The 12,043-nt window shown below is 41.0% G+C and overlaps 1 protein-coding gene across 8 annotated transcripts in view; it reads right to left on the bottom strand.

The window, feature by feature from the left end:
• LOC137624320 (long-chain-fatty-acid--CoA ligase ACSBG2-like) overlaps nt 1-12,043 on the bottom strand; it is a 196,536-nt gene that overhangs the window by 11,502 nt on the left and 172,991 nt on the right. For all 8 annotated transcript variants that reach the window (XM_068354989.1, XM_068354988.1, XM_068354987.1 and 5 more), the window contains exon 11: nt 6,869-6,997. In XM_068354989.1, the coding sequence (XP_068211090.1) occupies nt 6,869-6,997 (129 nt within the window). The remainder of the gene's footprint in view (nt 1-6,868; nt 6,998-12,043) is intronic.

The raw sequence follows: 12,043 nt of genomic DNA, 5'->3' as shown, positions 1-12,043 counted from the left end.
CCCCTGCTGTGCCTATCCCATGCTCTGTTATACTTCTAGAGGCACTGAAGGGTATGGCACCTGCTGGTGTAGTATTGTATGCTAGTGGTGTCTACTCCAAAGGGCATCATTTTTTGGAACCAAAGACTTCAAGCAAGAAGGATGCTGGCGGGAAGAAGCGTGTGCATTCCTCCTCCTTTTCTAGTTCATCTTCCTCCTATTCAGCCTTGTCTTTGTCAGGTACTTTAGATGATGCTGCCTTTAAGAATAAAAAGAAAAAGAAATCATCGAAGTCCAGATAGACCGATCAAAAGGAGTCACGATGTGTGAGATTCTATCCGGTCTCTCCCTGCTTAGGCGAGGACCGACCCAGAAAGGGAAGGTGTCTTAGTACACTGTACAGAAATTTACACTACAGTTACCTGTGCTCAGTCTTATACTTGACTGATCACATGCACTGTTGGTCAAGATAAAGAATAATGCCCTTCTCTTCTATCTCCAGGATGCGCAAGGTAGGACTACACCTCGGTCCCTCTCCCTAAAGATACTTTGGTACCAAAAAGGGATACATTGGCTTGTGATAGGGTTCCATTTCTGCGATAGAACCAGTGATGAAAGGAACCAGTGACTAGCCTCTTCACTTTTACAAGCAATGGGGCATTCCTTCACATATGCAGGATCAGGTATGTATCCTCGGGTCTCTCCACATTCAGCCTCTTCGTTATTGGTGACATCGCTGTCTGTCAGTGCGAGATCAGTCACTCTATTATGGTCACCTCATGATTGGTCACCTTGTGATAGTTCTCCTCATGACTCTCGGGTTATTGGAGATATTCCAATGCTCTCGGGTGGTAGGGAGGAAGGTCACCTGTCACCTGTTGTTCCCCCACACGGCTTGTCATAAGTGCAAAAAGGGTTCTGTTTTCGAGAAGGAAGCACATCATCCTTTAGTCTACATTCCTGGCTCTATTCTGGGTCTGGATCATGCTTGTTCTTCAAGAACATTGTCATCCGAGGTGATTGTTGAGATCACCTCCCTCACAAGGAAAGAAAAGTCTCAGGTGTTTTACTCAGTGACATCTGACTTCTGTTTGGCGCCAATGGGGCCAGGGATACCAAAGTCTTAGTGTTCATTGGCTGACATTCTTCACTCATTTGTGAATTCAGTGAAATTGAAGAAACTACCATGGTTTCTGTTATAGTGGCATCTATGGTCATTGATCAGCACTTTGGTACCCCTCAAAAATTAAGACAACTCACTAGAGATGCTATGGTTAAAACTGTTTGCATGGCCTTGGAGAGAGTGAATTATAAGACCTGGCCAAAAATTCACTGCAGTCTAGCCAGTCGAGTGACATGCTACCTTCCACCCTCTCTCAGCATTGAGGCAGCAAGTACTGTGCTATCTGCAATTAGTGAGGATCACTTCATGCTTTCAATAAAATTGAAGGATGCATATTTCTAAATACTTGTCCATCAGTTCTACAGAAAATACTTCTGATTTTACCTCAAGGGAATAGTGTACCAGTTCAAAGCCCTTTGCTTTGGACTGTCTATTGCTCCCCAAGTGTTCACATGAGTGTTTACTCTGGTCTCAGCTTGGGCTCACTTAATATGATATGACTTTTGAAGTGTCTTGGTTACCAGTTGGTCCTATCCTCTTCCGTTGAAGCAGTTACTTCAGGATCGAGATTGACAACACTCCTTTTGTCATGATGAAGGGGTCATGGTAAATTGGGAAAAGTCAGGTCTCAAACCTGAGCATGGGATTAAGTACCTGGGCATCCTGATATACACAACAGGTTAAGAGAGATACTGCAACTCTTCATAATGAAGTGAAGAGTCCCAACTCAGCTATAGCAGTGTCTTTTGGTACATCTTTCCACATTGGAGAAACTGGTTTTACGGGACACTCTTTCTTGGCGGCTGAACGATGAAAACATCACCAGAGAAGTTCTCAACTCCCCATATCCAGAGCAGTGTCTAAACTTCAATGTAATCAAGGATGGGAAAAAACACTTTAGAGATATTATGATCCCCAGAGGAAGAGTGCCTGCATATCAACAACAACAACAAATGCAGCCATTTCTTGTCCACTGCAGGACAAAGGCCTCAGACATGACAATTCATGTCTAGGGTTTGGCCACTTTTCAGCACCATGCTGGACCGTTCATATTCGTGTTTGGAGGAGATTTTTGTATGATCGAACACTGCAGACCAACCCTGACTAGTACAGCTTTGCTGGTCATGGTGTGATATTCAAACCCTTTTACCATGTTAAGAAATACAAGTAGCTTTCCTAGCACTGCAGTTTTCCAATAGAGTTGACAGAGTATTCACTAGTGCTGTTGGTGACATCACTACCCACATAAAGTACATCTATGTCAATAAGCAAGGAAGGACTGTCTAGTACAGTCTTTGTTGGTTGATGAAAGTGTACATCTGGGCCATAGTGAATGTTAAAGAGCTGTCAGCAAGGCTCATTCCAGGCAAGAGAAATGTAGTAGCTGACATGTTCAGTCGCCAGGGGCAGGCTGTATGTTCAGAAAGGTCTCTACATATTTACTCAGAAGAAGTGGTTCTAGTTCTTTGAGGATCACCAGCGATCAACATATTTGCCTCCCAGATGAACAGGAAACTCCTGGTGTTCTGCTCCCCTGTTCCAGGTCCTTAAGCACTATCCAAGGATACTTTGTGCCTCCCTGCAGCCTGACTTGCCTATTAATCAGCAGTGTTAACATTATTGTGGCTCCCAGGAGGCCACAAGCCAAATGGCATCCTGATATGTTGTAAAATGTCAGACTCTGCTCCATCCATTCTTGCTCCTAGATTCAGTCCAGGATGGGTATTATGAGGAAGAAGAAGTGGGAAAGAAAGACGTAGGAATGTCTTCTGCTGCTAGTAAGGGGATGCCTTGCCTTGCCCATCAACTTTCCATATTTCCTCCAAACCCATTCCAAACCTATCTTCCAGGCTCCATCTTTTAGACATGTTGAGAGATGTTAAATGATCCTGGATTTTCAAGTTGGATGTCTTTTACAGCTATTCTTCCATTGGCTCTTAATGATTCATCACAAATGGAGGATGATTCCATACTCCTCTCAGTCAACTTGGTATTTTTTAGACCGTTTTATAATAGACATTTACACCAAAGTCAGCCACCGAAGAGGGAAACATTATTCTTTTAGTGATTAAAGGAACTTATAGTGTATGCAGTTCTTACATTACTTCAGTTATCCCAAAAGCATCTCTTTTCTTCCTCACGTATTCAAATGAATGTCCACCTGAGTGTCAGCTTAGGCCTCTTCTAATGACCAATTTTTAGTGTTCCCTGGGCGAGATTGAGCCTTCTTGCTCCTGTTATGATGTGAGGATTGTGATCAAGGAAAGAGTATTCTTGCAGAAAAGCAAAGGATGAAATACCTAGGATTGCTGTTTGACTTGGAATTTTTCCTAAGTACTCAATCAGCAAACTCAGAGAGATAGTTTATCTGTTTCTTATAAATATAAATATGAGCTACTGGACACTCATGGTACCAAGGATCAGTTGGTAAAGGGAGAAAATGTAAGTTCGGTACTCTCTACTTCATTCTCTACCAACTCTTTCCTCCTCCTATTGTCGTCTTTTGGACAATTCTCAGAATGAAGATGAAGTAGTAATAGTAGTCTCACAGTAGGCCTCTAATAAAAAATTCTTTGGGACTTCTACCGATTGTTCTTCGTAGAGAGTTACAAATCTCACTTGCTTACCATTACCTTGTTGATCATTAATGTAGATCTGTAGGCCAAGTGAGGGAAAGCATATACACCTACCTCCATCATTTCTGTTGTGACATATGAAGAATGGCCTGGCCCTTAGGAAGCTGCTCTATCTCTCTTTATGGTATTGTCAAGTTTGTTCAAGCTGAATGCAAACCTGATTTGATGGCTGCATGTGAACTGTCCTGAATAGGATCAAACATGAGCCCCATTGCCAACATCAGATGAAGGTGATGGATTCACTCACTTTTTCTATTCCTGCTGTGACATGGGAGGAGCATCCTCACCCAAAGGGAGCTTCTTTCCTCTGCTAGGAGTAAGTTTTGGAGCTCATCCATTGATTGATTCCTACAGGGTGAGCCTGGTGTGATAGCTTCCTTAGTGACACTGGTTGCAGGTGAGCGGTCCCACACAGACCAATCAGCAGCACTGTAAAACAAAAAATGTATGGAATATGCTGTCCTTGCAAGGCCCTCTCCTATGGCAGGGAATTATAGAGGTCACCCAGTGACCATTTCTCCTGGAATTTGTCAGCCGTACTATGAACCTGGTAAGACATACTTCTTTGAGATGCTTTGCCTTTCCTAGGACTTGGTTTCTGGGTGAGATGGTGCTCATCTTAAGGGCACTGACACATGCTTTTTCTACTTACCTGAGAAGGGTATCATAGGGATTTTCCCTCAAGACTGTCCCTCTTCTCTAATTCGACAAGAAAGTAGAAACAAAGAAGCTACTCCAAAGAGTTTGGATCCCTCTTCCTTGGGAGACTGGTCCATGCTTGCAGGGACCTTCAAGTAGTCTTTCCTACCCTAGAACTAAGGTTGGGATGGTCCTCGCCCTCAGAGCAACTGGGACACAATTTTCCAGCTAACCTGAGGAGGGCATCATAGGGATCTTTCCCTCTAGAAGGCTTCACTTCTTTTCATTGGTAAGAGAATAGAAGAGTTCTTCTGGTTCTTTCATTGTGTCAACATTTGAGGGTTGAGGGTTCTTTTGCCTACAAAGACCCAGTTTTATATAGTCACAAACACCAGTTTAGCACCTCCTCAATCCTATTTCACCAATGTGAAGTTGACAAGAAGAGGCCTTTTCTCCTGTAGGGTACTTTGAGGCTATTTGAAGAACACTTGACATCTCACTCTCGAGTACTGCAGCCACCTCTTTAGCCATAGTGGGAACAATAAGAAAGTATCCAAACACTATACCTTCTGGCTTTGTTAGGCTAGTTGCATGCAGATGCAACTTTTGTCTGTGCTGATATCAGAAATTTCAAGCTAGAATTCACAATCCTAGCACTATCAGTAGCCGACCGGTTTACCTGTCGGTGTTATTATTATTATTATTATTGTTATTATTATTATCATTATTGTTATTATTATTATTATAGTTATTATTATTATTATTATTATTATTATTATTATTATTATTATTATTAATTGCTAAGCTACAACCCTAGTTGGAAAAGCAGGATGCTATAAGCCCAGGGGTTCCAACTGGGAAAATAGCCTAGTGATGAAAGGAAACAAGGAAAAATAAAATTTTTAATATGAGTAACAACATTAAAATGAATATCTCTTATATAAACTAAAAAAAACTTTAACAAAACAAGAGGAAGAGAAACAAGACAGAACAGCATGCCTGAGTGTACCTTCAAGCAAGAGAACTCTAACCCAAGACAGTGGCAGACCATATTGCAGAGACTATGGCACTACCCAAGACTAGAGAACAATGGTTTGATTTTGGAGTGTCCTTCTTCTAGAAGAGCTGCTAACCATATCTAAAGAGTCTCTTTCTACCCTTAACAAGAGGAAAGTGGCCACTGAACAATTACAGTGCAGTAACCCCTTTGGTGAAGAAAAATTATTAAGTAATAGCAGTGTTGTCAGGTGTATGAAGACAGAGGAGAATAAGTAAAGAATAGGCCAGACTATTCGCTGCGTGTGTGTGTGTAAGTAAAGGGAAAATGAACCGTAACCAGTGAGAAGGATCCAATCTAGTGTTGTCTGGTCAGTCAAAAGACCCCATAACTCTCTAGCGGTAGTATCTCAACAGGTGGCTGGTGCCCTGGCCAACCTACTACTTTGAAATGAAGTTTGTCTGAAGATTTCAGACAAACTTTGCCTTTCTGTACATAGGAATGCTGCCCTCTGTTCTTTGTAACACTTTCCCTGCATTATTACTTGGCTTTTCAGAAATTTGTAACATTTCCAGCTCCTACATGGGATAAGTTTGAATCTCATCTGATGTAACGAGTGAGGCATAAGTCTTGAGGAGAAATGTAGCTCTTCTACTTCTCTCGATGCGAGGCAGCAATTGCAACTGATAAATGCTAGTTGGATGTTTTATGCTGGTTAGTTATGCAATGAAGCATCTTTTTTGTAGACTATTTCTGCCATGGAGCAACTCCTCCATTGTCCTTGTAAGGAAGCGGATGGTTCGGTTTCTTATCAGGCATTTCTCTTCATGTGCGGTGCTGGATTTAACACACTGATGGCATCTTCCTGTTAGAGAGAAAGGTTCTCTGTGTCCTAGTATTAGCTCCCTATTAAGCCTGTACTGGGCAAGGCCTTAACAGCTTTAACATCTTTATGGGAAGCTATTATGAAGTTTCTGGAGTCGCCTTCCTTGCTCCTGTACGGGACCAGGAAATATATGTCTAGGAAAGAAAAGGAACCAGTTTGGTTTTAGGGGCCTTCATTACTTTTATAAGTGAATCTCCTCCCTATCTCTTCAAAGATGAAATGTTTGTGTATATGTATAGGAAAAATTACAAACTTTAAATGTAATTTGTATTTTTCCTAGTGCTAAAAGCCTGAGTCCTTTAAATTAGATTCCCCACTCAACTACCCCTCTGATTCTTAGGCTTAAGGACAAAAGTAGTTATTCTGTGACGTAGGAGAGCATGGTTCCCCCTTGCATCATCCCGTAATTATAAGTACTATAAACAAAAAATGTAACATCTGTAGGGTTTATGGTATCCTAATATACGTGGAATTCCTCATATGTAGAAGGGTTTCGAGCACAGTACTGCACTCGAGGATAAGGAGGGCCAACTTTATTGCTCAATGCCTTTTCACTTTATATCCATTTTACAAGACTACTAGAATAAATTGAAATACTCAATACTTACAGTTTCATTAGTTTTGTCTGGCATACGTAGATATCCCATGCAAACGTTCCGTCCTTTAAAAGCAATTTCTCCTTCACCAGGCTTGCAGCTAGGGTGAGGTTTCAGTTCCAATGCAATTTGTGACATGACCTGGAAAGAATAATTACATTTGTATTCACAGTTTTATCATCACCCTTCATAGAATACTCTACAGTATATTTTTAATGTGAATAGATGTAGTATTTACACTTTATAGTACATTACTATATACTGTAACGAGAGGTGAATTTGAAAAAAATGAGATATTTTACAGTAGCTAGTGACATAAACCTTTTAAAGGTTAAAGGTGTCTGGTTTCAGTTCCAGTTTCATCTGAACAGACCCCCAACAGAACACAGTCTATAGCAAATAGAAGCCACAAGATTCTGTTGCATGTTTTAGGAAATGGCCCTAACCAGGAAGCAATGAAAGAACTATAAATGTTAGAAATTATCATAAAATCTTATGGTAAAATATATGGTTAATTTATCATTTAGTCACAAGGGTTGTTACTTTATTAAATATGTATTCATAAGAACTACCACTTTGAAGGTCTGTTAAAAATATGGCTAATGAATTTGAAGTTTAAATGTTTGACTTTTTAAAATGACTGTATACTAGAGAATAACCTATTTAGGACCTAAACAGTCACACTCGTAAATCACTGACAGGAATTGGATTGGGACAGCCGAAAAGGACTACTGTATTGAACAGAAAAGGATTAATTTGTTACTATGCAAATACAAAACAGTCTTCTTTTAATAGGAGCTGACATAAGTGCAAACTGGAACAGCCATTGAATCGTTAATAGGGTAGTAGTAACTGATGAGGGGGGGTTGCCTACCTGGCAGTCAGCTAAACTAATCCTGTTTGATATCAGGCTCAAATAGTACACATGTACTCCATGCCTTTCAAGTTCCAGCTATTATTAATACTTTTTCTATTCAATGTGTGTACAGTATACATATTTATCAATGGAAACCTGTAAAATGAGTTTGTGCCTTGCTAAAAAGTTAAGAAATGTGGTTTTATGCCCAAGCCTGTCATTGATCCCTGCTTTTGTGTTTATTTTGCTGGGGCACAAATTTTCGTAGTTATCTGTGTGCTGAATGCCATTCATGGCCTATTCTTCAGTGGGATGATTTCATTAAGAAGAAAAGAGCCCAGAGGGATTCTTCACAGTCAACTTTGGAAACTCCAAAGTTGATGCCAAGAAAGTTAGCATGTACCAGTTTAGACTGATGATGATGATGGTGTCTTATAACTTAGGAAGTTATAATGTGCCTTGCCCAATGCTGCTAACCCATCTGTGGAGAAGCTAAAGGAAGCCTTAGCAGCTTCCAGGACTACAAATGCCACTATTTGTGACACCTGTAGTTGCATCAGAGGATGTTGATTTTGTGATTATTTCCCCCAGAGTTTCCTGTTGTTGTTGAAGAAAACTGAGTTTTCTTTCTTCATGGGAGCGCCGTTGTTGGTTGCTCACACCTCGAATAAAGACGTCTTGTAAGGAGAAGTGTGGTCACTCCTCCTCCTCCTCTGATTCTTACATTACTTCTTATAAGAAGAAAATTAGATCCAGTAAGACTGGTTCCAAGGAGTTTCGTGATGCTCCTAGCAATTTTTCTTCTCATACACAAGAGAGATGATGTACTGTACTCCCAGCTACCAACCCTGCAAGGGAAGATATTTCAGACTCGGGTAAAGCTAGTCAGGTTCTTTTTACTAGTGTTAGGCCCCATACATGACTAAGCAGGGCACTGCCTGACAAGCAACAAAACATCCTTTAACATCCTCATGACTAGGAAAACAATCCTCGGTCACCTAGTGATCGTTCTTCTTTTGGCTCACTTGCCAAGGGAGAAGTTCAAAGTTGGGAATGTGATCACCTGTCCCCTGGCTGCTATGAGGAATGAGACTAACCCACCATCCTCCATAGAGAAGCTCCTATGCAATCACACATGGAGTGTGACCAGTCCCCATATAGAGTATACTAAACTGTATTCGCACTGCCCAAGGCTGCACTCCCATGTATGATCCTCAGAGAAGACAGTACAAAGTGCTTTTGCTCTCTCTTGAGGTTTCATTTCCAGATATGGGTTTGTTTCTGATTGGGGTTCTTTAATGTGTTTTTATCTCTCCATCCCGTATCCAGATTAGTCTAGACCTCCCTTTCAGGTTTCATCTCTGGACATGCAACAGAGGTGGAACAATCCTGGCTGCTGTCGGTTTTCTCTACAAGCTGTCGCAGGGACAAAGCGAGTCCACTCTATTATCGTCTAAACTGGTTCTTTCAGGCAAAGTTTAGTTGGGACTTTAGCTGTATACTCAGCCTCTATAGAGGAAGACTTCATTCTCTTGGTGACTTGAAGGATTTTTAATGTATGCAGACCTTCAGTTATTCCTAAATCTCTCTTTTATACCCTAGGTGTTCCTATGTGTTCACTTGTATGTTAAGCTCGGGCCTCCTTGAATACCTCTATGGAGTCTTTCGAAGACAAATTGAGACTACCTCTCAATCTTTTACGATCAGAGAAGTCTGGTCACTCCTCCAAGCGTAGGATGACTTGGATATGCTGTTCAATTGGGAATTTCCTTATACAGTACTTGTATCAGCAAACTTGGAGACATAGCTCATTGGCTCCTGATTAGTTGGAACATATGAACCATGAATAGGTAGCAAGGTAAAGATGTAAAAAAGCATGGGTTCACTCTCTCTTCTTTTCTTCTCTATAAGTTCCTACTTAATCTACTTTCCCTTCTTCAGAAACACCTTTCAGAAAGTAAGGAGTAGCAGTATTTGCAAAGCAGGATGTTTAAGCATGTACAGTATTTTTATCTTTCAGGAGAGAGTGACAGATCTCACACTCTAACCGTTAAGTGAGTCTGTAGGCTTAGTGATGGTAAGCATTGCTCCTTTACTCATCATTCCTATCATAATATAGGAGGAATACCCTTGTCCTTTAGAAGCTGCTCTCCCTCTCCCTAGTGTTTATCATTTCTCAGCCTTTGACTGGTACCTTCAGAATGGGTCAAATGATTGCGAATCTGATATCATGGTTTTCTTGTTAGATGCAGGTGAAAGGTCCCAGCCAAGATCCAACACTGACCTTCATGGGTCCATTGAAGTTGAAACTTCATACACCTTCCCCTGTCCTTTAGGTATTAAGAGGTGCAACCTTACCCTCAGAGGGCCGAAGCGAATCCTTCGGGTTTCATCAAGCCTAGCGTGAGCCTGGTTTGACAAATGAGTGATCCTTAAAGCACCAACCACCAGCACTCTAGGTTAGGAAAGGGTAGGGTATATGCTGCCCTCTTACATAACTAGCAGCTAGTAATGGTCTCCCCATGGATCAATGACCTGCATTGTCAGTGGAGAGGGGAATGTTTTGTTCACTTTCATGTTCCATTCTATGGGACCCCCTGAGATGGCCACAAGTTCAGTGGTATGCCATTCTTCTAGCTCTCAGGTAGCTCCCAAGAGACTCTCTCTATGATGGGGTCTGAGAGAATGTGTCTCCCTGGCCAGAACCCTTTTTCTGCAGGTCACGGACTAACTTCTTTATCTGCCAAAGAAGCTCCAGGGTATACTTTGAATCTATCCTCCATGAGAGAATGGTTCATGCTTGTAGGAAGCTTCGAGTAATCTTACCTACCCTGGAACTTGGTCTAGGGGTCAGTTGGTCTTTTTCCTCAGGGCATGAGTGCAGGCACCTCCTGCTACCTGAGAAGGACGTCGTGTTTATCCCACTAGACTATCTCTCTTCTCTGCTGTAGAAAGAGGTAGGTGGTGTACAGGCTCTTTTCTTATGTTAGTTAAGAAGGGTGAGGGTTCTCCTCCTTCCCAGTATGGAGACATTACGAAGACTGAGTGCATTTTTGAGCCTATCCCTCCTGTAGAAATTGCACTCTAAGATACGTGAGATCCTTGAGGCCCAGCTGAGCTATTTTGCAGGATTCACTAGCCCTCTTAGAAGTGTAGCAAACCTCTTTAGCACTAGGACATAAAGGAAGTGCACAGTCAATGTTCATCCCTTCTCTGTAATTCTTCTGATGACTGAGTCATCTGAGGTTATTGTGGGCCCCACCTGTCTTGAGGAAAAACTCACGAGTCTAGCTCTGTCATTATCTGCCCAGATCACCTGAAATGGAGATGGTGTCTGAGAGTTTCATACCATCTTCACCTTGGTACTTTTAGTATATTGATCACCGACCACTGGATCTTCCTTTAGTTATGTGGGGGCTTTTCATTAGTTGAGGACTCTTCCAACTCCCACAAGATCAGTATAAGTCTTGATAAAAAGTGGAATAACTTGCTCTTATACCTTTTTTTGTTCTCCTCTAGAAGGGATGAAGCAGTCACAACCATTTTGTACTAGTTGGACAACTGAATTTGGTCAATTATTCAACTGATAACTTTTCTAGCAGACTATCTTCTGCTTTGAAGGAACTCTTCCATCCTCCTTACAAGGGGGAAGATGTGTTCGTGTTTTCCACTCCAATTACTGTAGTGTCAATGTATCAATGTCTAGTCTGAAACTTTTAATGTTATCTCCCTTATAGAGAGATAAGTGTTCCATGACCTAGTAGCCTACTAGCTTCCTTTTAAGCTAGTACTGGTTGAGGCCCTGACAGCTTCTACATCTCTATGACTAGCTGATAGGTGGTTGTTGGAGTCACCTTCCTTGTTCCTGTTATTGGGTTTCTTCAGGTCTACTATGGCTGTCTTGTTTAATTGTAATAACATGAACAAATATAATCAAACATGATTATATGTATCATAATATACATTTTTCTCATAATACCACAAGAATTTTATTTAATTTGGTAAATACAGACACAACATAATGACCTAAATTATCACAATACAGTATTGTTTTCTCTCTTTGTAAACTTTTATTCTGCTGGCAAATACAACACATGTCATTATCACACTACTGTTTTTTTCTGTATAGAATTCTATTCCACCGACAAATGCAAGATAATCACCCAAATTATCAGTGTGTTTCCCACAAAAACCCCAATATTCAAGCACTGAATATCTTTGCAAATACTGTATATCTTACTCAATCAACCACCAACTTTCCCACTCTTTTCTATATAGTGTATAACTGTAATAAAAATTTGATTATGATTTCTAACAGCCTTCTTTGCCTT

Source organism: Palaemon carinicauda, chromosome 31, assembly GCF_036898095.1.
Source record: "Palaemon carinicauda isolate YSFRI2023 chromosome 31, ASM3689809v2, whole genome shotgun sequence".
In the NCBI taxonomy this organism is placed as follows: domain Eukaryota; kingdom Metazoa; phylum Arthropoda; class Malacostraca; order Decapoda; family Palaemonidae; genus Palaemon; species Palaemon carinicauda.
This window is presented reverse-complemented; position numbering and strand designations above follow the sequence as displayed.